Consider the following 27515-nt stretch of genomic DNA (forward strand, 5'->3'; position numbering starts at 1 on the left):
TTGCGGGGTGATTACTTACTGGGTGGGTATATATTGTGAAAAAAAAGAGCGAAATCGAAAGACATGACTTTCAAAATCCCCTTTTTTTGGTTGAGTTGACATGAAATGACCCAATCAACACTTTTGAATGTAAATCAGGCATTTTTAATCGAGAAAAACGAATAAAAAATGTCCAAATTGATGAAAAAAATGAAAAAATAAGTAAAATGTACCAATTTTTTTTCATTGGAATTTTTTTAACACTCGAAATTTTCCAAAAAAAATCAACAATCAACACTCTTGAGCGTTTTAGCTGGGCGAGAATTTTATATTGAGGACTTGAAATAGTCGATGTTAGGATTGTCGATTTTTTTTTTCCAGGGAAATTCAAAAGACTCAATTTTTTCTTGAAATGGCCCAGAATTCTTGTTTTTTGCTGGCGAAGTTTTTGTTTTCTGTACAAAATTTTCGGCAATGCTCCCACCCCCCTCCCCCGAGAAAAAAAGGCCGAGGTAAGGATTGTCGTTTTTTTTGCAGAAAATTCCAAAAGACCTACTTTTTTTCAAAATGGTCCAGAATTCTCGTTTTTCAACTTTAATGCCTTGCCTTTTGCCAAACATTGTCGTTTTTTTTTTTTTTGAAAAATAGCTGAGGACTGTTTTTTTTTTTTTTTTTTGCAAAAAAATCCAAAAGACTGAATTTTTTTGAAAATGGTCCAGAATTCTCGTTTTTTGACTGCAAAGTCTTGCCCTTTGCCAAAAAATGTCAACAATTCTCGTTTTTTCAAAAATTGACAAAAGTGGTAGCCTTTATTGAAAAATGGCTGATAATTGTTAGGGTAAAACTAGGGGTTCTTATGGTTTAGGGGAAAAGTCTTACTTATGCCACCTGGTACCTTAACCCTAAAACAACCCAGTTCGTATAGAACGCTGAACCCGCAAGGTATGAATACCTATCTCAGTCTACCCAACTACTACTCTCCACAACTCGTCGTAAATCAATGATCAACACAAATACATACGTTTCACCATATATTTATATCTCTCATTTGATGTACAGTGAATAAGAACGTTGCTACGATACTATTCGATTACTATTCGATACCATTCGTATACACGAAAGATTCTGCTGGTGATGAGGCGTTTCCTAACAGACAGAGTTGGCATAAGCCAGCGTTAAACTTATTACTACTCTTTATGAAGATGGTTAGAAAACTGCAAGGCGGCTCGCTTCGGCAATCTCGGCCGTCGTCTCCACTGAACCAGTACACCAGATGGCGCTGTACCGGTTGCAGTGTTGCCGCCTGCCTGGGCATCAAATTACCACTGTAGAGTGGTAACATGGAGTCCCAAGTACCCTCTACATAATGCCCCGGCTGGGTATAGCTCGGGGGCCCGTCTGGATACGCAGCCTAAAAGAGGCCTACTCAGCGTCTCGTAGAGTACTTGGGCTCCCCCTGCCCCGCCTCGTATCACAGATGTGGCCTACTCGTCCTAAGACCCTATCAGACCCTATCTGGCTACTCGTGCAGAATCTTATAACAATACGCGAACTTAAGATTAACATATCTAAACATGTTTACCTGAAATCATAATCTAATTACATTACTATGTTAACCTTAATACTACACCATCCTTGGATTGGAATCTTGTCTGGAGCTCTGGATTGCTTCATTAATCTGAACTGGAACCTGTGACACTACTCAGGTGAGCTTCTCACTAATCTTGCTCTTTTTCTGCTTTATGTTTCAGATTCTCGCTGGAATTCTTCTCACTGGAGCCAGACTCAGGTAACTACTCATATCTCTACTCATAATTTACCTCAGAGTGCTAACTCTTTATTTTCATAGATGCTGGCACTCGACACGTCTGGACCAGTTTAAACGTCTCAATTCCAGCTACTCACGTGATTACTCCCAGTTACTCATACGATTACTTGAAGCTGCTCATCGATACCTATCACGGGACGTAATATTTTTACTTCTTTATTGCTCAAATTAAAGAAAAACTTTGTACTTTGTTCTTCGTTTTTCTTTTCACAGGTACCTCTGAGGTATTTTCGAGCTACTCAAGATCGTTATTCCAATACTCAGCTTCTCGAATGGTGATATTCGCAACAAATAAAAACACCGTCTATTCCAACACGTAAGTTTTTATTTTATTTATCACAGCAGATTCAATTTCACCTCGTATGTTTGGTTACTCAATGATCTTAATTAAATTCCAAAAAACAATTCACAAAAAACATTGCTTTCGCAAACTAAACTACTCATTTGCCTGCACAAATTCACACACAAATTCACACTTATTTACATTTCGGCATACTCTACTTATTAGCACGCCTCAAAATTCAATAAACAAAACTTCATCTTTTAATTTGGCAAATGGTAGAAACAAAAAACAACAAAACAATAGTATAAACAACAAATACCAAAACAAACTGCTCTACTCGAAAAATTCTCTTTTCCTCGAGGAGCTTACTCGTAATTACATCAGAAAATAAACAACAATAATAATAAAAAAAAAATTTGAGACCACGATCGAGAAAAATAAAAAATACAACGTCAGGGAAAAAAAAATTTACACTTTTGGAACTACTTTCGTTCACTACTCGTAATACCGCAACGAATCGCGTGTGAGACAAATTTCACATCGAGAAAACAAAACTAAACAGACAGAGGCGACTCTTCGAAAAATTTTCACCGCATTTTAGCGTGCTTCTCTGCCATCATTCTGGTTCTGTTCGTTCTGAGGGTTTTGTCTTTCTTCCTCCGCCTCCAATCGCATTCGCTCGCGTCTCTCCGCCAGCCTGCCACGACCTCGTCCAAATCCGGCCAATCCAGGTGCTCGTGGTATAGCCACCTGTAACTGTCTCCCTTCTTGTGCCGGCTGCTGGCGACTCGGTCCAGCTTGAGGCTGCTGCGGCGGCTCAGGCATCTGTCGGTTCACCTCGTTGACCAACTGCGCGGCTCGCTCAGGCAGTAATTGACGATCTGCGCCAGGAAGGTGTCTCATCTGTCGCTGCACTCTTTCGATCAGCTCCCTCTCGTGTACTTCTCGTTCCAGCTGCTCGCGGACATTCCTTCGTTCATGTGCCGCCAAGGCTGCACGGTCTTGCCTCAACATCTCCTCGATACGTTGAAGTTGGTTTGCTTGGAGCTGCTCCACCGGACGCGGCGGATCCTGCTCTCTCGGAAACTGACCGTACCCCCATCTCCGCTCGACCGTTGCGTATTCAAATATCCTGACTAACGCCTCCGACGCTTGGTGCTCGTTCAAATACGGCGTCTCACCACGGAACGTCGCTGGAGGGCATCTCTCGATCGTTTCTTCTAATGCCTCCATATATACGTATCTGCCGTCGAACTCTGCTCTCGTCGGTCCTTGCCGTAGAAACTCCCGTATCCGGACGCGTATTTCCGGGCAGTGCGGCCACGTCAGCGGAGGCACCATCAAAATGTGTCGCGTACCCCGCCGATGCATCGCGCGCCAAAGTTCGAGGATTCTCTCGGTTACAATTTCGAACGTCTGCGACTCCATGCAAAACTGCCCCGCCGACATTACCACTCGCTGCGGCGCCCGCTGGACCAAGCTTCGTAGGTTTCTGCACATGGTGGTAGTTGGAATTCGTGAGCCCGCGAGCGGGTGCACACTCCACGCTCGCCTCGCCGCTACGTTTTGGTAGATCACCTCGCTTACCACCGCATGCGCGAGAGCATCTCCGATGACGACGAACGAGTTTATTACGTAATACGTGGCGCCTCCACGGTATACTCGGCCCAGAATCCAAGCCCCGCCGTCTCTCTGATAATATAAGTCATCTCGTACCGTCAACTCATTATTGATCAAAATTCCTCGGCTCTGCATCGACTGTTGAATCGTGTCGCGCGTGACCGGAAAAAACATACCTCGAACGTATCTCTCACCGCGCGGCTCGTACCGAAACTCGGCCATCAGCCATACTGGCGCTGGTGGCGGTGGGCAATTTTCCAGCGGCTCGAAATAATCTTCTATTGGTCCGAGATCCATTCTTCCTTCACGCACTCTAGCGGCTTCTCGGTCGTGATGTCGCAACGCTATTTCCATGTTTCGTCTAAACTCGCGCTCTCGTTCTTGAAAGGCGCGCTGCGCCCGTTCGCCCGGCGTTAACTGCGCTAGACCAGGCTGCTGGTCCTGTAGAACTCGCTCTGGGCTCGGGGGCGGCGGCTGCTCAGGTGCCGGTACGTTCGGTAACGGTGGTCTTGATTCGGGCTGCTCCTCGAATTCACTCGCATCTGCCGCAAGCTCGAGCGTCTCTTGACTAGATTGGGTAACTTCGCCTTCCTCTACCGATTTCGACTCGCTTCGCGTCTGGCTACGAGTCTTCACTCCTTCAGGCGGTATTTCCGGCGTCTCGTCTCTCGCTACTGGGAGTTTACGCTTTACCGCCGGTTTCGTCGTCGCCGGTTTACGTTTTGTCGCCGGTTTCTTTTTTGTCGACGTAACCTTTTTCTTCTTCGGCGACGCTTTATTCTTTGAAGTTGATTTGCGTTTCGTCGCTGCTCGCTTTCTTGACGACTTCGACTTTCTAGACTTCTTCGGTGGCGTTGACTCGGACGAATCTGAATCCGATTCGCTGGACGAGCTCCTCGATGGCGACCGCTTCTTTTCAATCGACTCAACGCCGCTTACTCTCGATCCGCGCGAACTACTCGATACATCCGTCTTTTTTGACGAGGAATCACCCGTGCTCGTGTCGCGCCTCCGTGACTCGCTCGTGCTTCGCTGCGATCGACTCGCTGAATCGGACGCCGGAGTATTCGGCGTGGCGTACCGCGGCTGTTGTTGCTGCGTCGTAATCGGCGTGCGCTCTTGATTTTTCACCCGCGCCTCGAGTATCGATTTTTTGACTACGTTATCGGAATCTTGAGGCGTCTCGGTCTTCACCGTTGATGTTTCGTTGTATGAGTCGAGTATCCCTTGAATTCTTTCTTTAAGGTCTCCACGCGCTGCTCTTTCTAAACAGATTTTTAGCGAAGCATAAATAACCGAATCGGGTATAACATCCTCTAGCTTAGGGCTTTTTGGCGAAGAGCTCTCTTTAGACGACTCTGTACTCGTTCTTTTACGTGTCTCTCTTTTCGCACGCTCATCGTCAGGTCGAGGGCTTTCACCGTCGTTACTCTTACCGTCCGTCTCGATTCCGTCCAGGTTTACGTCTGGTGTGTTCGGGACCGAAGACCGCTTCTCTTTCGACGTTGATGGTTTCTCTTCGGTCTTTTGAGGCTTCTCAACTACCGCTTTCGCCGCCGGTTTCGTAGTTTCTTTCTTTTTCAGCGACTTTCTGGCTTCCAGACGCGCTCGCTCAGCTTCATCGTTGACTACCTCGAACACGTCGTCGTAACTTATCTCGAGCTGCTCGAGACGTCTGTTGAGTTCAATCATCCTTTGCACCGTCGGCTGCTCGATACCTAAAAAAGAAATACCCAGCGTGATATCTCGACTACTCATATTTTGCGACTCAGCGTTACTCAAATTCGTACCTGTCAATGACGGTAGCACGCTAATTCCATCGAGAACCTCTGACAATCTAACTTCTTTGTCCAGCGCTTCTCTGTCGATGTCGATCAACACCATCATCCGTGCACTGTCGACCTGCGTGAATACTCTTTGTCGGTCTATCGCTTGCAGCGCCTCGTCGAAGTTCATGTTATTTTCTTCGATTTTCTCCGTAAACTGTCGGTAGCGCCGGTCGCGTTCTTCTCGGTTCACTATTGAAACAAAAGACACAAAAAATGAACGTAATTAATCTACTCATCGCGACCGCATTCACTTATGCGCTCCTCGAATTTTACACTTACGTCTGTCCAGCGATGACTCGAAACCGCGTCTCTCCGCCTCGGCTGCAAAAGCCTCCTCAGAGAGTTCCTCGACTGACCAATCTCTTGGACCTTGACTCGCGAGCAACAGCGCATCGTTCTGTACCACTAGCGTCGCAGCTCTTTGCTGTACCTCTGCCAACTCCGACTTGAGCTGCTCTATTTCGGTTTTCGCGCAGTTTAACTCAACTCGAATTTGCTCGGCTTCAGCACGCGGCGACCCTCTCGACGACTGGATCAGCGACTCGTTTTGCTCAATCAGCAATGTATTTTGCCGCATCTCTTTTATTAGCCGCTCGCGTAAGGAATCCTTTTCTTCTTCCGCGCACTTTGATACCTCGGTAGTACCGCCGCGTAATTTCCGCCACGTCTCAGGATCGACTCTGCCATTTTTCCGGCAGCCATTAACGAAGCAATCACACGGTAATTCTGCTTTCTTTTTCTTCAGGCACTTTTTGTGAAACTGGTGCCCACACGAAACCGCAAACGCCGTCGTATTTGATTTTTTCTTTTTCGGCCCTTCACCGATCGGCTTACCGCATATCTGACACCGAAAAATTCTATAATGCGTGGCTTCCGTCTCCGAATCGCTAAACATAATACAAAACGACCAAAATTTTACTACTCAATTCTCACTCGTGTATTTCTACTTTATTTTTAAGTAGGTACTCCAAATCTTTACCTTTCAGAATCGCTACTCTCGTCGGTATCATCCCAATCAGGTTGCTGCGGCTTATCGCTTTTCATCGCCATCTTCTCAGGTCAAAAAATATCTGCGAACAGTTGAACAAGTATAGGTAAGTTTTTTTTTTTTACGAAAAATGCACCAAGTTAGCTACTCGAAAACTAATACATGTATATATCTACTACGCTACTCATAATTCTAAATATCGTGCTCGTAATATTCCAACTCAACTCACCTATTTTTCAGCGTCAACAAAAAAAACTTCGTCACACGAATCGACTTCAATTACAACGTCGAATTCTTCAGCTGAAACAGGCAACCGAGACAAGTTACTACCTGAGTAGTTCACTTTCAACATGTACAAAAAGCTACTCGAGGTGGCACGAAACCCATTGGCTCATGCTAAGTTCTACTCACCTTTTTCCAGCGTCAATAATTCTCATCAAACGATCAAAAAATAACACTCCGTCCAATAATCAGCTGAAACAGGTGACCAAATGAAATTAACACCAATCTCCCTCGTATTACACCTCGCTACTCAACATGCACATTTATGGTAACGTATTATTGTTAAAAAGCTACTCAATCACTTCTCTTACCTTTCCGATTAAAGCTTCGTCCAACCAAAGTCGCAATTACTAATCGAGAAAAACTTTCTGGCAACTCAAAGGAACTTCCAACCACGTTGCTGCTCGTTTTGTTCTTTTAGCTACGCAAAAAATACATTACATTACAATTCACGAGCACCAAGCTTATTATTTACACACGAGGTTACTTTATTTCAACCTACCAAGCACACGCGACGAGAGCTTCTCGATTTTTGAAATTTCCACGATTTTTGGCTAACTACGCACTCCAGATGTACGAAACACAATACTTCTCGGCTATGAACATAGAAAACCGCGTATTAATATTATTCTAAATTGGACTTACTCAAATTCCGTCAGGCACATTTCTGCTACAACATTTTCCAACACCAAACCTGCACGAAGCTGCTCATTTCGCGAAAAATCACCGTAATTCAAAATTTCTTACCTTAATCGAACCGCAAATACGATCACGAACACGAAAAATTACTTTTTATACACTACCGATCGCAATTTACCGTAATACTTGCCAAAACATCACGAAAAAAATTCACATTTCAACAAACCAGCACATTCCAACATATTTCACAACTCAACGCAAAACACAATGGCCAAACCATCTGCCTTTTCATTCGATCGAAATATTTTTCTTATCAGTTGGTTGCCTGTTACAATGCAACCGGCTCGTTGTATTCGGCTCGTACCCACTCCCCGCCTACTCGCTTACACGCAAAACGACTCTTTGCTTCGTTGCAATGGTACGAGGGGAGCCGTTCCTTTTCGTTCTCGTTGCGTTCGGTTTACCTCTACCCCGCGCCTACTCGCTAGTACGCATAAATGCTTGCTGCTCGTAGTAACACGGTGCGGAGAGCCGTTCTCGCTTCGTTCTCGTTGTGCGGCGTGTCTAACCACCCCCCGCTTACTCGCTTACAGTACTCTTTTCCTATAGCTCATAGGCTGCTCGGGTAAAAACACTCTCGCCTTCGTTTGCCCAATACTGATGTAATGAAACCGATTAAAACACTTGCACGAGTAATTTTTGAATAAAATAAATTGTTTACAGGTTAAAAAAAAAATTTACAAATTTTGACACTGCAGAGCAATGTCTGGAACTCCAGCTACTCAATCAACGACTCTACTTCGCAATATCATCGTAATTTAAATACAGCTCGACGAAATTTATTCTATGGTGAGATTCCAACTTCTCTAACGCAATAAAATTGGCTGTTTTCTTTTTTCGCCTTTTCATACTCGTTGGAGGTACGTAATCAGGATCAGCTGATCCTGGTGGCGTCTCACCTAGCTTTAAAATTTTTGTACGTTTTCTCTCTTTATCTTTCTTTTTCGCATTTTCAATAATTTCTCCAGCCTTTTTACTCAAATTTACCGCTCTTTTTATACAGTCTTCGATTTTTTCATTCTCTTTATCATCCAACTTGCGTCTCGCATGTTTTTTGAGTCTCTGAAGTTCCTGCAGTTTCTTACTTTTATTTTTCTCAGCTTCTTCGAGTTCTTTTTTACGCATTTCTCTAGCCAGTAGCCTAGCTGCTCTTTCCGCGACTTGATCATGTATTTTAAGGTCAGTGACCTCTTCTTCAACCTCTTCCTCAATTTCTGACTTCTCGATTTCCTTCGGCGTTACTTTTTCTCTTATTTTCTCAATTAGGGGCCTATTATCGGTTTTTGATTGTAACTTAGGGTCATTTTTGAGCTTCTCTTGTTGTTCTAAACTCAAATAGATCGTCATTTGTCTGGCATTTACGATTTGTTCATCAGACTCATTAGCGATGCTTCTCACTCGGTACGCGTTATCACCAACGTGTTTCATGACCATGTAAGGTCCAAAACGCTTGGGAAACAGCTTTCTCGAGACCCCTTTGTCGTAGGAGCTCTGCCGGTGCTCTGTGAGCATAACTAGTTCCCCCTCCTCGTAACAAATGGGGTCACCCTTAAGTTTGTAAAATGCTACTTCGTCTCTAGATCTCTGTAGCTTTCTTCTCTCCCTAATGTACGAAATTAACGCCTGCTGCTCAGTCATTTCATCAACTCGTAGGTCTACTAATTCTTGGGTATACACTGCCTTACGTGCAAGCTTATCAGCTGCATGATTATTACGATCAAAGCTTCTCGCGGGGGTGTGCTTTAATTCAAACTTCTCAAATTTTTCTTTCAATTCTAAAATTTCTTGAAAAATTTCGCGGTGCACAACTGGTTTTCGACTCGCATTCTTCCAGCTGTTGATTTTCCACTTCTCACCGTTATAATTAATCGCGGTTGTTAAATAGCACGAATCAGAAAAAATTTTCGCGCGTCTCGCACCTAACTTAAGCAGCACCTTCATAGCTTTACTCAGAGCTACCGCCTCAGCTAAATTGTTGGTATTTCGGTACCTAGGGTGGTCAATTCTTTCAGAAATGTTGAATTCTCCATTAGGAGTCCAAGCCACCCCTATACCTGCGATGGCATCACTGGAGCCATTATTGGAGCAAGCTCCATCTACAGCAGCCCAATAATAACCATCTTCGTCTCTTATCAGGTTTGAGAGCTCAATGGGTTTTTCCATGAGCGTCTCGCTAGTCACAGATTTAGGATTCTTTTCTAACATATCCTGCTGCAGCTTCTTGAGCAGGTATTTCGAATTTAACTTAGCCAACTTGGTTGGCATATTGGCAGAAAACTCATCTTCGATGCCCCATACCTCATTCGGCTTTATGCCATACTCAGTAGGGGTATTGTTTATCTCCGACTCAATTTTCTTAACATGTACATGCCAGCCGTGGTGAGTATACTCATCATTTTCCGGCTCGTTGTTTAACTTCGCTCGCAATCTATCACCAATTATGCGCATCGTGCGCTCAACCAGTGATGACTGCGGATTGTACGTCGTCGTATGGCCTACTTTTACGCCATTAGCTTTGAGCATCTCATTCCAGCTTTCGCTTCTAAACTGAGTGCCATTGTCCGTGATCACTTTACGAACTTTATGACCAAGCTTCTCGATATCTTCTAGTACTAACTCCATAGCGTGCACAACTGTCTCGGCTGGAATCGACTCCAATGGAATTATCCAAACTTTGCCAGTAAAAACGCACTTGGCTACAAACATGTACTTTGGTTCTCCTTGCTCATTCGCGATTGGTCCACATAGGTCCGCCGAGATGACGTCCGCTATGTTGAACGCCTCAATTTGAGAAAATTGCAAGCGCTTCTTCTCGCTATAACCTTTGGTTTTTCGACAAGTAATACACTCACTTGTAATAATCCGTGTAGTTTTTACGATGTTTGGCGAGTAATAAAGTCTCTTAAATACTGCCTCCAATTTGTGAGCTCCAATATGACCATACATCTCATGCAGGTATACAATGGTATCCCTGAATAACTCGTCAGGCATCACTGGAATTCTCGAGCCATCTTTGAACTTTCTGTAGAGCAACTCTTTATCCTTCTCTTTGATCACTGCATACTTCGCCTGAATTCTTCTCTTCGACTCTAACTGCTTTGCAGTCATATCAAGCTCAAGAGCGTTCAGTTTGCGCACAATCTTTGTACACATCCTATCACGACTCTGGAAGATGTCCAAGCGTCTCAAGTGATCCAAAATCTCATCTTTGACCAACTCTACGAATGATACGTTTAACGGTATCATGTTGGACCAATTTGTGTCATAAATTGTCAACTCAGGCGCCTGAATTCCATACCATTGGCCACGTACTTTGTGTTTCAAATCGTACGTGAGATCGTAACAATTCAACTCTGTTATCCAGCCAGCCGCCTTTCTATGCACCTTAGCCAGAGTTGTAAACTTGTGCACGACTGACTGGAGGTCTCCTCTCACATGGATGCGTCTCCCATGAAGCCACAACTGCAGCTTATTTATTACTCGAACCAAAGCATACATTTCGCGCTCAATTAACGTGTAATTTTGTTGGTGTTGTTTAAACGCGCTACTCACGAACATTACAATTTTATCTTCTCCTTTGATGTTTTGATACAAAACACCATTGATCGAATGCTCAGTGGAGACTGTGTCCAAGTACATGTCTTCTCCATCTACCGGTGTCATAAGCTCAAATTCTTTGGTAAACTCCTCAGTTCATTTGTCTACCGCCTCTTCTTGAGCGGTGCCCCATATAAATGGTACACCTTTTCGAGTTAAGTCATAAAGAGGCCTCACTATGTCTTGGTAGTTAGGAATGAAGCGACTATAAATACCAGTTAAGCCAATCAATGCCAACACTTCTCGTACATTTCTTAATTTTACTTTACCAGTTCTAACGTTTGTTTTCTTTTTCAAATACTCCAAGTAACCTTCAATTTTCTTTTTTTGTTTTTTTATGCTTCTCGTTGAAATGTTGAAGCCAAGATGGTCCGTGGAGCTTGCAAAGAACTTACACTTGTTGGCATTCAGTCTCAATCCATTATCACGCAAGATGCCAAATATATAAATCATCAGCTTCAGCATCTCGCGAAAGGTGAGTGACCTCAGTAGCAAATCATCTACGTATTTTGTCACTCCCTCCATATCCGGTATAATTAAATTAATAACTTTTACAAATTCCGCAGACGATATCTTCAGACCGTATGGCAACCTAATCATTTGATATACTCGGCCATCGACCTTGAAACCACAATACTTGCGCGACTCTGGGTGCAGCACAAGCTGCCAAAAGGCTGTAGTAAAATCCAACGTTGTGAAAAAACGAGCGTCTCCATCCGAGGTAATAATTCTGTCTAGGAGGCCCGCCTCATTATAATTAATCTGTAGTATAGGATTTAACTCTACCGGGTTTAAACAAAGTCTAACGCTACCGTCCTTCTTCTCGTTAGGCACCAAAGGGTTAATGTAAGTTGTGTCAGACGGCTCTGCTACTTCCTGCTCGATCATATCAGCTAATGCACGCCTAACTTTTTCTAACTGCTTGTTTGAAGGTGTATACTTTGGGCCTACGAAGTTTGGAATTTTGTTGGGGTCAACGAACTTTAATTTGACCATTGCCCCAGTGTATTTTCCAGGAAAACGGCTAAAAACATCTTTAAATTGGAGTAGCTCCTCCAGCGCCTCTTCCGACTCAGCTCTCGTGATTCTCCCTTCTCGTACCGCCTCACCCAAATACCTCTTAAGATTTCTCTCAAAGATATCTGGACCATCATCCTTAGGCCTACCGTCTCTTCTAAAAAAGCTATGTAGGTCTGCTCGAGATACAATCTCAATGGACTCAGGTTCGTACTCGTCTACAATCTGAATTTGGTTTGCAGAAACATCCTCCACCCTGTACTCACTTCTCTTGACAAAAGCTACTTCTTCTGCTCTGTTCGTACCTGGGGGCTTACATTTAGCAGTACCTGTTTTCATGTTTGTAGTTATTTCGAGCTTCTCGAGTGATTTGGAACCAATCAGTAACAACTTGTTGTCACCAGGCATCACGAAAAATGGCACCTTAATCTTGTGCTTACCGAACTTTAGAGGCACTACTATCGCTTTCTTCCAAGTTCTCACCGTTTGATTGTTCGCCAGTCTGCATTGCAATACTCTTTTCAAATGAATAAACTCGATTTTATCTTTATAATTATTTATTAACATATTTGCACATGACTCAGACATTATATTAGGTGTAGCACCGGAATCCAGTTGTACGTACAATTTTAAATCAGCGAACCATAATGGCACCACACAAGACTTCGCTTCTTCAAAGTTCTCGATCTGGCTTCTCACTAGTGGCTCGACAGTACTTGGATCCGTACGCTTCTCATCAATTACGTCATTTTCCAGCGGGCTACTCTGAACTGCATCCGCCTGATTGACCATGACTGCTTCTTGATTGACTCTTGCCCCATCCGATTGCGTTGATCCTTCTTCTCCAGAACTTTCTTCGATGGCTTCGCCTTTTTTGTTCTTCCAGGCTTTACACACCATTTTCACTTTCTTCTGCCAATCAGGTGACAGCTTAACTTCCATCTTGGTGAGGTCTTCAATGATCTGCGCCAACGGCCGGCTACTCTCTGGCATTTTTGCTTTTGTTTTTTCAACCGACTCTTTGGTGGTTACCAAGTAATCACCATCCGACTCAGTAACAACTTCCGCAGACAAGTTCGTGCTTGTTTCGACACATAAATTCTCAGAGTTAAAAACTGACTTTTTTGGCTTAAACTTGTAATTGTAGCACTTTTTCAACTCGAATAACAGGTCTTTCTCGCCAGTTTCATTAGGCATGTATCGACTCCCTTTCTTCTGAAGTCTGTTATCTCGCGGAATAATCTTGCCATCTTTGTCAGGTTGAAACTTCAACCTGCCATCTTCGAGCTTGTTCAGTCTAATGAACACTGCTGCCGGCGACCACCACAATGTGACGGTTTCATTATCACAAACCTCCTCAAAGATCCTCCTCCAAGCATAATAACGTTTCGCCGTCACTCCTCGATTGTTTTTTCCAGCTGGAAAAATCATGGGAAAAAGCAACTTAATATCTTCAATGCCTTTCTCCTTCAGAGTGAAAATTACTTCTCGTAGTATGCGTCTCATATGGCTATCTCGAATACTACCTTTATTTATTTCATACGTGCCCAATGACAAAATTACTCTTTTTTTAGTAAATTCTCTTTTTTTGACATGTTCACGCACGGTTGCCATCGTACAGTTCTCAGAAATTTTTTCAACGCTACTCTTGCTTTCTTTTTTAGCATCGTCTCCGCTACCGTTGTTTTTAGCTCTAGCTTTTGTGATTTCGGTTAATAATTGCGCGAATGCGTCGCCAACTAAGTCAAACTCTTCGTAGGGGAGATCGGGCTCGGGGGGGGCTGTGGCTCTTTTCTTTTTTAAGCCTGCGTCACGTCGTCGTTTAAAGACGACGTCTGAGAACTGTCATCAGACACCTCATCCTCAGAGTAAGGTGGGTCATCCGGATTCATCTCAGAATATCCTGCATCAGCCTCATTGGTGGTACCACCGTCTCTCGCTCTACGATCACGTCCAGTGCCACCTTTGTTCTCATCTCTTTTCGAATTTGAGCCAGAAGCTGCGGCTCCGGAGTCGTTAGTACGTCTTCGCGAATCTTCTCTGTTATCGCGGTTATCTCGGGAGTTGCGAGTATCATCGCGATTGCGCGTTCGGTTGTCACGGTTATCCCGTGAATCTCTGTTATCACGAGTGTCGCGGTTCTCACGTGAGTCTCGATTATCACGAGTATTTCGAGCGTCTCGGTTGTCAGATCTAGCTCTGTCGTCTCTACGGCCATTGTTGTCATTTGACCTATAACCACCGCCATTGTTACGTCTCGTATCCGCTGAGTTTGCTCTAGCGCCGTTGTTGTTACTAGCGCCTCTCTGCCAGTTATCGTTCGTACGATTTCTACGATTAACTTGAGGTTGAGCATTATCTTGAATTCTGAGCTGCAAGTTCGGTACTCCTTCAATGAACTCCTCGTTTTGAGTCATTTCTATGAGGCGTCTCGCAAACAAAACAATATCGTTACGCTCCTCATTCGTAATCCTAGTTCTTAAAATTGGATTAATTCGCGGATATACGGCATTTATCATTTGCCATTCGGTGGTTTGCACATTCGAGACTACTCGCAACCAGCGCAGCGCAACTGTTGCCATATCAGTAGAACGTGTAGCAGGAAGTACTACTGCTCTAACATGACTCATTGCGTCTTCCTGACGCTGCTGGCTCCACATTGCTTGCAAGAACGATTGTCTCAACGCTTTGTACGATTTTTCGGTACCGGTGTTCGCTTTCCAAGTAGCCGCTTTCGGGTGTGTTACTAGTTGCCTAAACATACTAATATACATCGTCTCATTCGCATACATACTCTCCATTGCCTCCTCAAATTGGCGCACGAAGAGATGCGGCTCAAATTCATTACTTTCATCGTAAATAATTTTCAATACTTGCAGCGTGCTTAACTTTGCTGCACAATTTCCGGCACCGTAATTTACATTCTCATTTAGCGGCTCGTATGCAATTCTCAGCCCTAAGGCATTGCATTGCATAGATCTTATCAATTCAGCTTCGCTTCTGTGAGGCTGCGCGTCGTTACTCAAACTTCCAAACGAATCTCCTCGACCCTCAGGTCTTGATTGCGCACTGTTCGATTGCGCATTATTCTGCTCAATTCTCACATCTTGTTGCGAAGCTTGTTGCGGTCTCATCTGGGGACCCTGCTGCCATCTTGCAGGAATGTCCTGCCACTGAAAATGGTTGTCAAACCCGAATCTTCGGCCATCGGGTGGTGCAGGGTCACTTTGGGGAATATTTGGGCCCGCTTGAACCTGGGAGCGTGGCCTCCCGCCTTGCGGCGCCTCGGCCTGACGCTCATTTTCCAACTCAACGACTCGCTGTGTTAATAATCTAATTAGACCGGCGTCTCGTTGTCTCGCTTGCCTTTCAACCCGAATCTCATCGGCCAGCACCGCCACCGCGTCCATCGTTTGTGTCATTCTCAGACCTTCATTATGAATCTCATCACCGATACGATTTATAAGCCTAGAGTGATTGGTACCCCATGCCTGTGCCATTTGGCGCATTCGAGCGGTACTCGCTGTATCTCTATCAATTATATTATTTTGAATCTCACGGTATATTGTTTCCAAATCAACGCGAGTACGCGATAATTCAGTCTCAATGCATTCGGTTCTATGGTCTAAGATTTCGCAATTATCGCGCAAATTAGGTATTTGCTCATTAACGTACGCGTCTGTAGCAGTTTCCGGTCGTCTATTTTCTACTCGGATGAGCTGGTGCTCAACGCCCAAATTCACCGGCCTAAAATCAAATCTTCTAATGGCTACGTTCACGCTCCGACGTGCGCGTGTAACCGCTGGTCTAGTCATTGTTTCAACTTCCTGTTGAAAATTATTTTGAGCTTGTCGCGACGCGTCTCTGGTGCCTACTGGTGGCTGACCATTTGCGAGGGGGTCTACAGCAGAGTAGGGAGGAGGTGCACTCGGATCCCTCGGTCTGTTCTCAGATGGTAAAAAACCACCAAATAACGTCTCTCGGGGCCTAGTTCTTACGTTGTTTAGGCTCAACTCCCTAAATCTACTCGCCATTTGCGCTTGCGCTTCTTCCTCGATGCTCATGGTGACATTTTCGACTGTCACCCCATAGACAGGTTCGCTACTCGCTCTTACACTTCGAGGGGGTGGTAGGGGGCTGATGCGCCTCGCAGTAGGCCTTTGCACCCCACTTTGGCTACCACTGGATTCACGACGCGATTCGGGGTTGTCTGAGACAGTCACCGTTCGTCCAGACTCCCTAGAACTCGATCGCCTCGGATTTATTGTCCTATTTAGTAAATCTTCAGCTTGCAGGTTTTGACCTGCAGCCGAATCGACATTATCTTGGCTTAACGCTTGCTGTACATCAGCGTCGAGGCTATCCAACAGGCTTTGCATTGGGTTTGGTTCAGGTCTACTCACGACAGGTTCAGACTCAGCTTCATTTTGCGCATTTGGAGCAGGTTCGTTCCTGCTCGTATTTGCCAAATTGGACATTGCTTGATGCATGTTCAATTCTGCTTGCGCCTCAGCTTCGTCTCTGTTCGTCTCACTACTCTCATTTTCAAGCCTCGCTTGCTTTCTAGGTGCTTCCGAGCCTGCACTGTTCTCGTTTCTTCTCCTCGGAAAAGTTTCGTGAATTCTTTGGGTACAGGCCACTGCCGCATCTCTCGGTTGTCTTTGAGGGATTTGGGAAGCACTGGGAGTAGCTACACGATTACCATTAACGTTAGAGCCTATATTACGACGATAATCCTCTAATGATTCTAAATTACTTCCAGAATTCGATCTACTCAAAGAATTAGAGGAGCCACGCCCACCTCTGTTGGAACTCATTTTACTCAGATCCGGTAAATAATACTCAAATTAGGTAAGCAAACTTTTGTTTACTTCAAGGAAAATCCGGCTAAGCAACGTCTACTCTTTTGTTGCAGGACAGAACTGCACACAAATCAAGCAGGAATGGACCTGACCAGGTTAGTACAATCTTGCACCAAAGTGCAAATTTTCACTTTTTTCACTACAAAAAACACTTCGCGAATTACGAACGATCGCGAATAAACGAATAACTTAACGAAATAATAAAACATTCACCACTAACCTGGTTACACATGGGTTTGTCCGATCCGTATCCGAGCAACTTCGTTCCACTTTGCACAGTTGTGCAAACTTTCACTTCTCAACCTGCTCAGAACTTCTCAGAAAGAAACACCACGTTTATGGCGCCAATGTTAGGGTAAAACTAGGGGTTCTTATGGTTTAGGGGAAAAGTCTTACTTATGCCACCTGGTACCTTAACCCTAAAACAACCCAGTTCGTATAGAACGCTGAACCCGCAAGGTATGAATACCTATCTCAGTCTACCCAACTACTACTCTCCACAACTCGTCGTAAATCAATGATCAACACAAATACATACGTTTCACCATATATTTATATCTCTCATTTGATGTACAGTGAATAAGAACGTTGCTACGATACTATTCGATACCATTCGTATACACGAAAGATTCTGCTGGTGATGAGGCGTTTCCTAACAGACAGAGTTGGCATAAGCCAGCGTTAAACTTATTACTACTCTTTATGAAGATGGTTAGAAAACTGCAAGGCGGCTCGCTTCGGCAATCTCGGCCGTCGTCTCCACTGAACCAGTACACCAGATGGCGCTGTACCGGTTGCAGTGTTGCCGCCTGCCTGGGCATCAAATTACCACTGTAGAGTGGTAACATGGAGTCCCAAGTACCCTCTACATAATTGTCGTTTTTTTGTAGAAAACTCCAAAACAGCTGCTTTATTTACAAAATGGACCAGAATTCTCGTGTTTTGACCAACATTGCGAAAAAGTGTACCTACTTTTTTTCTAATAATTGCCATAAAGGCCTGAAGAAGTCTTGCTTTCTGCCACAAATTCACGAAAACTCGTGTTCTGGCGAAATGCTGTTGAAAACTTTTACTTACTTTTATCTTACAAATTACAAAAAAAAACTGTTGTATTCATATATTCACTGTTATTATCTTTGAACAGTAGCTTGTACTCGTACTTCCATTTGTTTTGCCGGAAATCCTGTTGTCTTGCTAATTGTTTTTTTTGTGTTCATTTGACAAAAATTGTTGCTATTTAGCAGAATGGCTAATTCTTTCCAAAAAATTTCAAAAAGCCTGCATTTTTCCAATAATTCTCCAAGTTTTACTTTTTTTTGGCTGAAATTGCGAAAATGTACAGGGTATCCGGGGAGGGGGGTACCAACTTCATATTTGGATACAACCGGGTTCGTCTAAGAAACAAGGTTTTGTGAAGGTGTGGCCTATCTTCAAAATTGAAGGGGCAAAATACATTTTTAACCTTGGAGGTAACATAATAGTGGAGTGGCAAATGAAAAAAAAACTGCATTTTTGATGAAAGAAGCGTGAATTTTGGTATGATGAATTTTTGAACCAAAATGAAGTTTTTAAGACCGGGAGCCACTCGAGCTCTCCCCTCCTTCAAGGGGGGTGGGGATTACAATTTTTAAAATTTTCTTGTGGATAGAGTTTTAATCAGAAATTCAATATTATGGTGTCTGCTGTTAGATATTGATCAGCACTTTCTATTTTCACCATTGAAACCATTGTCCCCTTCTCCCCCTTGCGTGGGGCTCAGCCCCCCAAATTGTGGATCTGGAAGATGTTGAGACTCGGAAATGTAATTTTGTAAAAATATACTAAGTAAAGTGTACAAATAATTTTGGTACGTAACTTTTTGGCTCCTTCCCCCCTCTGCCCCCTGTGGCACCTCAAAACTTGAAAAACGCGCAAAATTGTCACTATAATGCCAAAACATGCTGGAAACGGTGAACCAAATGCTAATTCTTCTTGAAACTGGTAAGAAATATTTATTGAAAGCAGTACGTAACGCGAAAAATGATGACTCCCCCCCTTTACCCGCCCCCATCAACCCCTAATTGCAAAAAATACCCTACTGGTCAAAATTCCATTAGAATTGAAATATTACGCCAGTTACTGTTCAATATTGATCGATATGTTCCGCTAAAAGTGTCAGAATCATCGCATACCTTCCACCCCCTTATTGGGGCAGACCCCTAAAATGTGGAGTCGATGAAAAACCCACTTATGGAACTGAAATTCTGTAAATATGTACTTCTCTGGTCATGGGAATATATATAATGGTCCATTTCATCGATTACATTCCTCACCCCGCCCCCGCCCCTCCACCTTTATAAATACCATTATACAAAATTTCATCAAAAAGTAATCCCTCCTGCTTTGTAGCACGCTCCATAGAAAAGTTACAGAAGTCGTTGTACACTTAATGAATAGGGAATTTCATCAGCTTTCCAACGGTATGTTTGTGATCATTGTGAGATGAAAACAAGCGAACCTGTGTCCAATTTGGATTTTGACAACGTATTTTTCCCCTTCAATTTTCAAAATAGGCAACTTGTTCAATGTTCATCCTAGGTTTTTTTTTTACTCGTACCCGGTTATATCCAAAAAATCTGAAGTTTGTACCACTACCACTCTCCGGACACCCTGTATGTATAATTTTTTGGCTTATTCTAATTACCTAACGCAAGGTCTCATTTTTTTCTGAAATTGTCGTAGACTTGCACTTTTGCTTCTGCTTTTTAACAAAAATTGCTGAAAAGTATTTTTTTTTCTTTAAAAATAATCCGAATGTGTTGTTTTCTTTTGCTAAAAAATGCTAAAAAAAAATCGAATAAATTTTTGTCAATAATTTTCAAAAGATTCTGTTTATTGCTAAAGTAAAATAATTGTCAAAGTCTTACTTTTTGCCAAAAATTAGCTTTTTTGCCGGCAATTGTGAAAATTCTCACTTCGTTGTCAAAAAGTTGCAATATTAGTAGGTACAAACTTTGTAACCAATGCAACCATAAACCAATATGGTGGAAGCGAATGCAAAAACCATTTTGTAATCAGCGAATATTGTTGATAGTATGAAATTTTTTTAAAAAGCTTCTCGTTTTAACTGGTTTATTTGGGTTACTTTTTCAAGCCTTTTTAGTTACCAAAGCCTTTTCAGGGAAAAAATTGATTCGAGCAATCAAAACGTAGCTGAAAACCCACTGACGTCGTTTTTATACGAGAAAATTGAGGTAAATCCCTTCCTGTTGGATGAAATTATCACATTCTAAAGCATTGGTTTCCGTATAAAGATGAAAAGGATGCGGACGATTGATATCATGAAAAATTCATCGAATTAAATTTCATCTCATTAAACATTAGTCCACGACCATAAAATTTACTTGCTTGTATAAGCGTGTATCTGTGTTTATTTATGATTTATGGTACAATTTTCGGCGGTTAGTTTAAAATTCAGTATAGAAAGCAAATTAAACTACCAAGTCCTACTGTTAGCAGCATTGCGGTAGGAAAAAAACATACAAGGAGACTAACTCCTCTTACCTCGCCGACAAAGTTTTTTTTTCCTTCATCATTTTCCATATAAATATATCGAACATAAAATAAAACAGCTTAGGCTTTTCAATTGGTTAAAGCGGAATTTTATGGAGAATTTATTCGGCTATATTTTATATCATCCCTCGGAATTTCCTGCTAGCGTTATTATTTATATACGTACAGCGAGTTGCCGAACGTTTGCCTGTGTGGGGTAGAAACTTGGAACTTGGAAGCAGAGGAAGGGCGAAGGCGAAGGCGAATTTACGCGTTACGGCGACATGCTTCATTTTTTATTTATGCAGATTTTTTTCGTCGAAAATTTGTCGAATTGCATTTAGATATAATATAATTTGTGGTCGGAATTTTTAACTGTAAACAGTGTTTTCTTTTATTTTTATTCCTTCCTTGATGCGGAGGTCTCCTCTTCGTGTACTTTTTATTCCCCTTTGCTTCTTTCCGCTGTGCGAATCGATTATTTATCTTTACCGTGTACGATGTAGGATGGTGGAAGCAGACTTTTTGAACCCTAACTGTCTACAAATGCTATATTTCTTCATTTCGCGTTAATGTCACCGCGGACTGGGTTTGTTTTTATATCGACTACACAAACACAAACACATCTACGAGTATTTCCCATCTTAGTGTACTCTCACGACTATACATATACGATTTAACGACCTTTCCAGCCGAGGGTGAGATTTTTGTCGCGCAGATTTAAGCAATCGTGTTACAATTCGTGTTTTTATATCCCCAAAGAGACAAGAGACGTGGCCGTGAAATCACGATTGAACGTTTTTATCTGTAGATGAATTTAAAGCTTTGGAGAATTCAGATTTTGTTGGTGGTTTTCTTTTTTAGAGGTGGGATGTTAGTGGGAATTTTGGAGAAGGATTTTGTGATTGGTACTTTGGTTTTTGACTGAGGTTTTTTATTTGGGAAATGCATTTTTGTTGGGATTATTGTCTTGTCCATTGTCAAAATTTGACCAGTATCGAAACAGGTATGACATCATTTCGCTGATTTTCACGAATCCATCGTAGAATGGAATATTTTATGCTGGTTATTTCGAGTTCGTTGTTTCCATATTTCTAAATCGAATTTTACTCTTCAGTCATTATCAGCTTTAATTCATCATTCCGTATGGTGAAAGCAAATGCGAAAACTGTCTTGCAATCAGCGATTATTGGTGACTATAGTTGTTTTTTTCCTGTTCACGTTTGTATTCGATTTACTCGGGTACTTAACTTTCAGAAAATTTCAGCTCTTCTTTATTTAGCGTGAACACTGCTTGCCTTTTTCGTGAAATTTGTAAACAGCATTTATTATAGGTATAGCTCAGGGCATTTTTTAAGATATAAGTACTTGGCCGAATGGCCACCCAGTAAATTCGATTTGGCCACGTAAGTTTTTCCCTTTCAAGACCAATGTAAATTCGATTTGCCCAAGAAAATTTTTGATTTGAAATTTTCCACTCAAAATCACCAAATCTACCCTCAAAATACTCATTTTCTTCAAAAGCTTTTGCCCTCGCTTTGCTCGGGCTAACTCGTTATTTTCTGTTTCCTCTCAAATTATTCATAACTGTGCCTGGGAAGTATTTTTGTTTAAAACTTTTAAAAATGTCTGCAGTAGAAAAACTGACTTTTTACTTTATAATTATTGCTGTTTTACTTCTTGAAATTATAAATTTTGAAACGCTTTGGTCCTCGCTTCGCTCGGGCCAAGAAACCATTAATGAAATGTAGAAAAAGTTGAAATCAGAAGAATCGAATTTTTACTTTAAAATTGATGTTGTTCTATGTATGTACTTATCGAACTACGAATTTTCCGAAGCTTTCGCCCTCGCTTCGCTCGGGTCAATTTGGTTCTCTTCTGCCAAATTGGAATTTCAAAAAACTTATGATTGAATTAAAAAAATTTTGAGATTAGACAAACCGAATTCTTTCATTAAAATTGATGTTCTACTTTTTCACATTACATCTCAAGGAGGGGGCAAAGCCGAATTTTTAGGCATTAAAAATCTAAATTAGAGGCAATTTCCTGAAAACCTTTCGTGATGTGTAATGATTCTATAGAAACAATGGTAAAATTACTGCTCTAGTAAAGAAAGAGCGAAAATTTTTAGAAAAAATGGGTCCCAACAACGAAAAAAGGCCATTTTTGCATGCCTTATTTTGAATTTTTACTCGCGAGTGGGGACAAAGGCCCTCTTCGTTCCTTTCCCTGGCTATGCCGCACTGTCTCTTGGCCACCTAGTGAAAATTGCTTAAAAAATGGCCTGATATAGCTGATGGCCTGTTTTTTACAAATCAATCAAGTCAAGTCTACGAGAGTCATTCTGTGTCAATTCGACTAATAAAATGCGATTTTAGAAGTCATGTCATGTCTTTCGATTTCACTTAATTTTTTTTACAATGTCTACCCACTTAATAAGTAAGAAATCCGCAATCAGTTTGGTCCCAGCCCCAGGTGGTTGGTGGTTGACTGAGGGTGCTTCAATTATTTTCACACTGTCTCGAGGTACTCAACTTCAGCAGCGCTCCCTTCAAAGCTATGACACTTTGATTAAAACTGATTTCACAGTTCGAAAGGGCACTGCATTTTGAACTTTCCAAGTATCTTGAAATTTTCAAAAGTTGAAAGTTCAACTATCAAATTGAAAGCTCAAATTTCAAAATAGCGCTGTAAGTAAGACGTGAGAGCTACCATTTAAAATTCTAAAAAAAATTCATAGATGTGCTTTTTGATGATTTTTAGAAATATTCAATTTTCGAGATGGGAATTTAAATGGAGAGGAGCACCCCCTCCCACAAATTTGGATAAAACTTTCGAAAAAAAATCTGGAGCATGTGATATATCGAATTGTATGTTTTTGGTAACGCTGAACACATATGACGTCAGATTTTTGATTGGACCCCATCCATGGCCCTCTCAGCACCTCCCCAAATGGGGTAAAAGTTCAAAAAAGGGTTTTGTTTGTGCGACATGTGGAATAGTATGTCTTTGGTGACGTTGAACACGAATATGGCGTCAGATTTTTGATTGGGCTTCATTCACGGCCCTCTGCACCTCCTCAAATGGGGTAAAAGTCAAAAAAATAATGACTTCATTCGTGTAACACATGAAATAGTATGTTTTCGATATTGCTGAACACGAATATATAGCATTAGATTTTTTATTAAACCTCATCCATGGAGCTTCAGGTCCTCCTTTGTGACCGTTACACCGAAAAAAGAAATAGAAACTCGAAAACGTTGGCAGGTATATTGAACAAACTTGAAACTAATCAAATAAACGTGTGTTATATAAATGCGATTCGCTGAGGAATGACATCATTTCGCAGATTTTCACGATTCCATTGTAGAATTGAATTTTGTTTTCATATTTCTAAATCGAATTTTACTTTTTAGTCATAATCAGCCTTTATTTCGTCGTTCTGTATGGTGAAAGCAAATGCAATAACTATCTTGCAATCAGAGATTAGCTGATGGCTTGTTTTTTAAGTTTACATCTTAATTTTGGTTGAGTTTGTTGATTTTCTCAGGCATTCGCAGACATGAAATTAGGTCACTTAGAAAGTGACTTAGTCACTAATTTCAATTGCAAGTCACTTTTGTCACTATTTTGGCGAAATGGCTAATTTTAAAAATTTGTCGTGTAAAAAAGAAAAAGAACCAAATTTTATTTTTCATGAAAATCCTTCAGAATCATCATTTTAAAAAAAATTAAAAATCAACTACTTAGTCCAGGAAAAATAACATTCCATTGGGAAAAGTGAGGTAGAAAGCTGAATTTTGGTATACAGGTCCATTTTTTGGTGCTGAACACGAATCCGATGAGTCCCCGGTCGTCCCTGGTGAGCTTTCTCCCCTATTGTGGATCTAAGCCCCCCAAAACAAGTTTTTTGCAATTTTCTCCCCCGCATTGCATTTTAGCGAAAAATGAAGTTAGACACAAGAATCTACGTCAAATTTCCGATCTAGTGACATATCAACTTTTCTTCTACCCTCAAGGGGGTTGGAACCACAACCATTCAAAAAAGGGGGGTTCCCTGAAAAATACAAAACGTGTATAGGCGCCTAAGAGGGGTGAAATGGTCCCCGACAGCGTTCGAGTTGATATTAGCATGAAAAGTGGGTACCATAGAGAAACCTCCGCGCAAAAAATTTTAGATCCACACCCCCTCCCCTTTTTGCGGAACCCTCCTTTTTTGAAATTTCAGTATCACTTTCCTCAGCCCCATTTCAACCGATTTTGAAAATTTTTCTGGAGGTTATGTATATGCTTGATAGGTAACCCCACAAAAATTTTCAACCCTCTCCCCTCATATTTACCCCCCAAAATGGCGTTTTTTTCATTTTTTTAGGCCTATTAACAATCAAGATTGCGAGGTAAAATTTTGTAAACACGTTTTTTGGATGTATTTTTGGCCCCCAAACATCATATACTATATTAGAAATTTTTGCTTTGGTGCGCCGTGGTAAAAACTTGAAATAATGTATCGTAGGGGGGTGGGGGGTGAAATGGCAATTTTGAAAAAAACAACTATCAATGAGTAGGGTATCGTTTTCATATGATTCGATACCGCTGAGCACGAATATGACCTCAGATTTTTTGCTACACTCACCTACCCCTCTCCAGAGCCCCTCAGCCCCCTCAATTTTCACGATTTCCGAAATATAGTTATTTTGATGATGTTGGTGTCGTTTTCATATGATTCGATACCGCTGAGCACGAATATGACCTCAGATTTTCTGCTACAATCACCTACCCCTCTCCAGAGTCCCTCAGCCCCCTCATTTTTCACGATTTTCGAAAGAAAATGACGATTACAACTATTCCAGCGACGAAAGTTATACCACAGATGATGACATTAGTGATGATGACGATTAAGTGAATCACAAATTAACATTCTTTACTTTTTTTTTATAAGTATTTCGTTACCATATTTTTTTCTTGTGATTTTTTATGTAGGTAGTAGGTACCTAGTCATTGAATTATAAAATACATACTCATACATACCTACTCAAGTTACAGTTATCATGAATAATTATTATGCCACATATGCTCCGCATACCTATACAGTCCAGTACACATACAGATTGTTACGTTTTCTGCGTGGAAAAAAATTGAAGGGTCCACCCCCCTCGAGGGGGAGCCATCTGCCGTAGCTCATTCTACGAGAAATTTTATGTACAATAACAATGAATTTATGTAATTTTCCCATAGCAATGAAACCAACATCACCAAAATAACTTTATTTCGAAAATCGTGAAAATTGAGGGGGCTGAGGGGCTCTGGAGAGGGGTAGGTGAGTGTAGCAAAAAATCTGAGGTCATATTCGTGCTCAGCGGTATCGAATCATATGAAAACGATACCCTACTCATTGATAGTTGTTTTTTTCAAAATTGCCATTTCACCCCCCACCCCCCTACGATACATTATTTCAAGTTTTTACCACGGCGCACCAAAGCAAAAATTTCTAATATAGTATATGTTTGGGGGCCAAAAATACATCCAAAAAACGTGTTTACAAAATTTTACCTCGCAATCTTGATTGTTAATAGGCCTAAAAAAATGAAAAAAACGCCATTTTGGGGGGTAAATATGAGGGGAGGGGGTTGAAAATTTTTGTGGGGTTACCTATCAAGCATATACATAACCTCCAGAAAAATTTTCAAAATCGGTTGAAATGGGGCTGAGGAAAGTGATACTGAAATTTCAAAAAAGGAGGGTTCCGCAAAAAGGGGAGGGGGTGTGGATCTAAAATTTTTTGCGCGGAGGTTTCTCTATGGTACCCACTTTTCATGCTAATATCAACTCGAACGCTGTCGGGGACCATTTCACCCCTCTTAGGCGCCTATACACGTTTTGTATTTTTCAGGGAACCCCCCTTTTTGAATGGTTGTGGTTCCAATCCCCTTGAGGGTAGAAGAAAAGTTGATATGTCACTAGATCGGAAATTTGACGTAAATTCTTGTGTCTAACTTCATTTTTTGCTAAAATGCAATGCGGGGGAGAAAATTGCAAAAAACTTGTTTTGGGGGGGCTTAGATCCACAATAGGGGAGAAAGCTCACCAGGGACGACCGGGGACTCATCGGATTCGTGTTCAGCACCAAAAAATGGACCTGTATACCAAAATTCAGCTTTCTACCTCACTTTTCCCAATGACCCTTTTTTTTCATCTAATTTTCCTGGACTAACTGTTCAACATTAAAAATGTAAGACTATGTGATTGGATAGAGCCGATATTTTCTAAACCGTACAAAGGTAGATCGAAAGATCAGGCAAAAATTTATCACCTGTCACAATTTAAAGTGCTAAACTTCCTTTTTCGATTTTTGGTGAATTTTTGAAAACCAAATTTAAGCCAAAATGGAGGGGAAAAATTAAAATTTTACCAAACTGACCTAGAAAGCTGAAATTTGAGGATATACCATTTTTTCGACACGCCAAATCGATTGGAGACTACTTCAAACCGTTTTGAGCAGTTCTGGGACCTCTGGCAGATTTTTCAAACCCGAAATTCCGACTAAATTTCATCAAATGGAGTTGGAAAGCCGAAATTCATTCTGCAAGCTAATTTCAATACGCTACGAAGTGGGCTGCAGGTGGATTTCAAGTCGTTTTGGAGCCCCTAGTGACTTTTTAAAAATTACTGGAGTCACCAGATTTTTAAAACTTGAAATTCCCACAATATTTTATCAAATGGAGTTGACAAAGCTGAAATTTACTTCGCAAACGCAAACTAATTTCAACAGGATATGAAGTCGACTGTATCGTGCATTCAAATGGTTTTGAAGCTTCCTGCATATTTTTGGAAATTTCAATTTTTCAAAAAACGCCATACAACTTTTCAAAAAGTCGCTGGAGGCAGCAGTCGACTTCGTAGCGTATTGAAACAATTACTTAGTTTACAGAATTAATTTCGGCTTTCCAACTCCATTTGATGAAATTTTGTGGGAATTTCGGGTTTCAAAAATCTGCTGGAG

The 27515-nt window shown here is 41.6% G+C and overlaps 1 protein-coding gene and 2 long non-coding RNA genes across 5 annotated transcripts in view; 1 reads left to right on the forward strand and 2 right to left on the reverse strand.

Moving 5' to 3' along the window:
- The window catches only part of LOC135834839 (uncharacterized), a 174201-nt gene that overhangs the window by 80390 nt on the left and 66296 nt on the right, over positions 1–27515 (forward strand). The window lies entirely within an intron of this gene.
- On the reverse strand, positions 2113–6625 carry LOC135834830 (centrosome-associated protein Alms1a-like). The gene is made up of 5 exons (XM_065348798.1): positions 6519–6625; positions 5819–6426; positions 5501–5728; positions 5147–5428; positions 2113–4975 (listed from the first exon to the last, which is right to left on the reverse strand). The coding sequence occupies exons 1-5, from the start codon at positions 6587–6589 to the stop codon at positions 2688–2690; spliced, it is 3477 nt and encodes a 1158-aa protein (XP_065204870.1). The 5' UTR covers positions 6590–6625; the 3' UTR covers positions 2113–2687.
- On the reverse strand, positions 6935–8021 carry LOC135834831 (uncharacterized). The gene is made up of 3 exons (XR_010556776.1): positions 7312–8021; positions 7121–7230; positions 6935–7001 (listed from the first exon to the last, which is right to left on the reverse strand). It is a non-coding gene; the product is annotated as an uncharacterized LOC135834831 (long non-coding RNA).

This window comes from Planococcus citri, chromosome 2, assembly GCF_950023065.1.
Source record: "Planococcus citri chromosome 2, ihPlaCitr1.1, whole genome shotgun sequence".
Classification (NCBI taxonomy): domain Eukaryota; kingdom Metazoa; phylum Arthropoda; class Insecta; order Hemiptera; family Pseudococcidae; genus Planococcus; species Planococcus citri.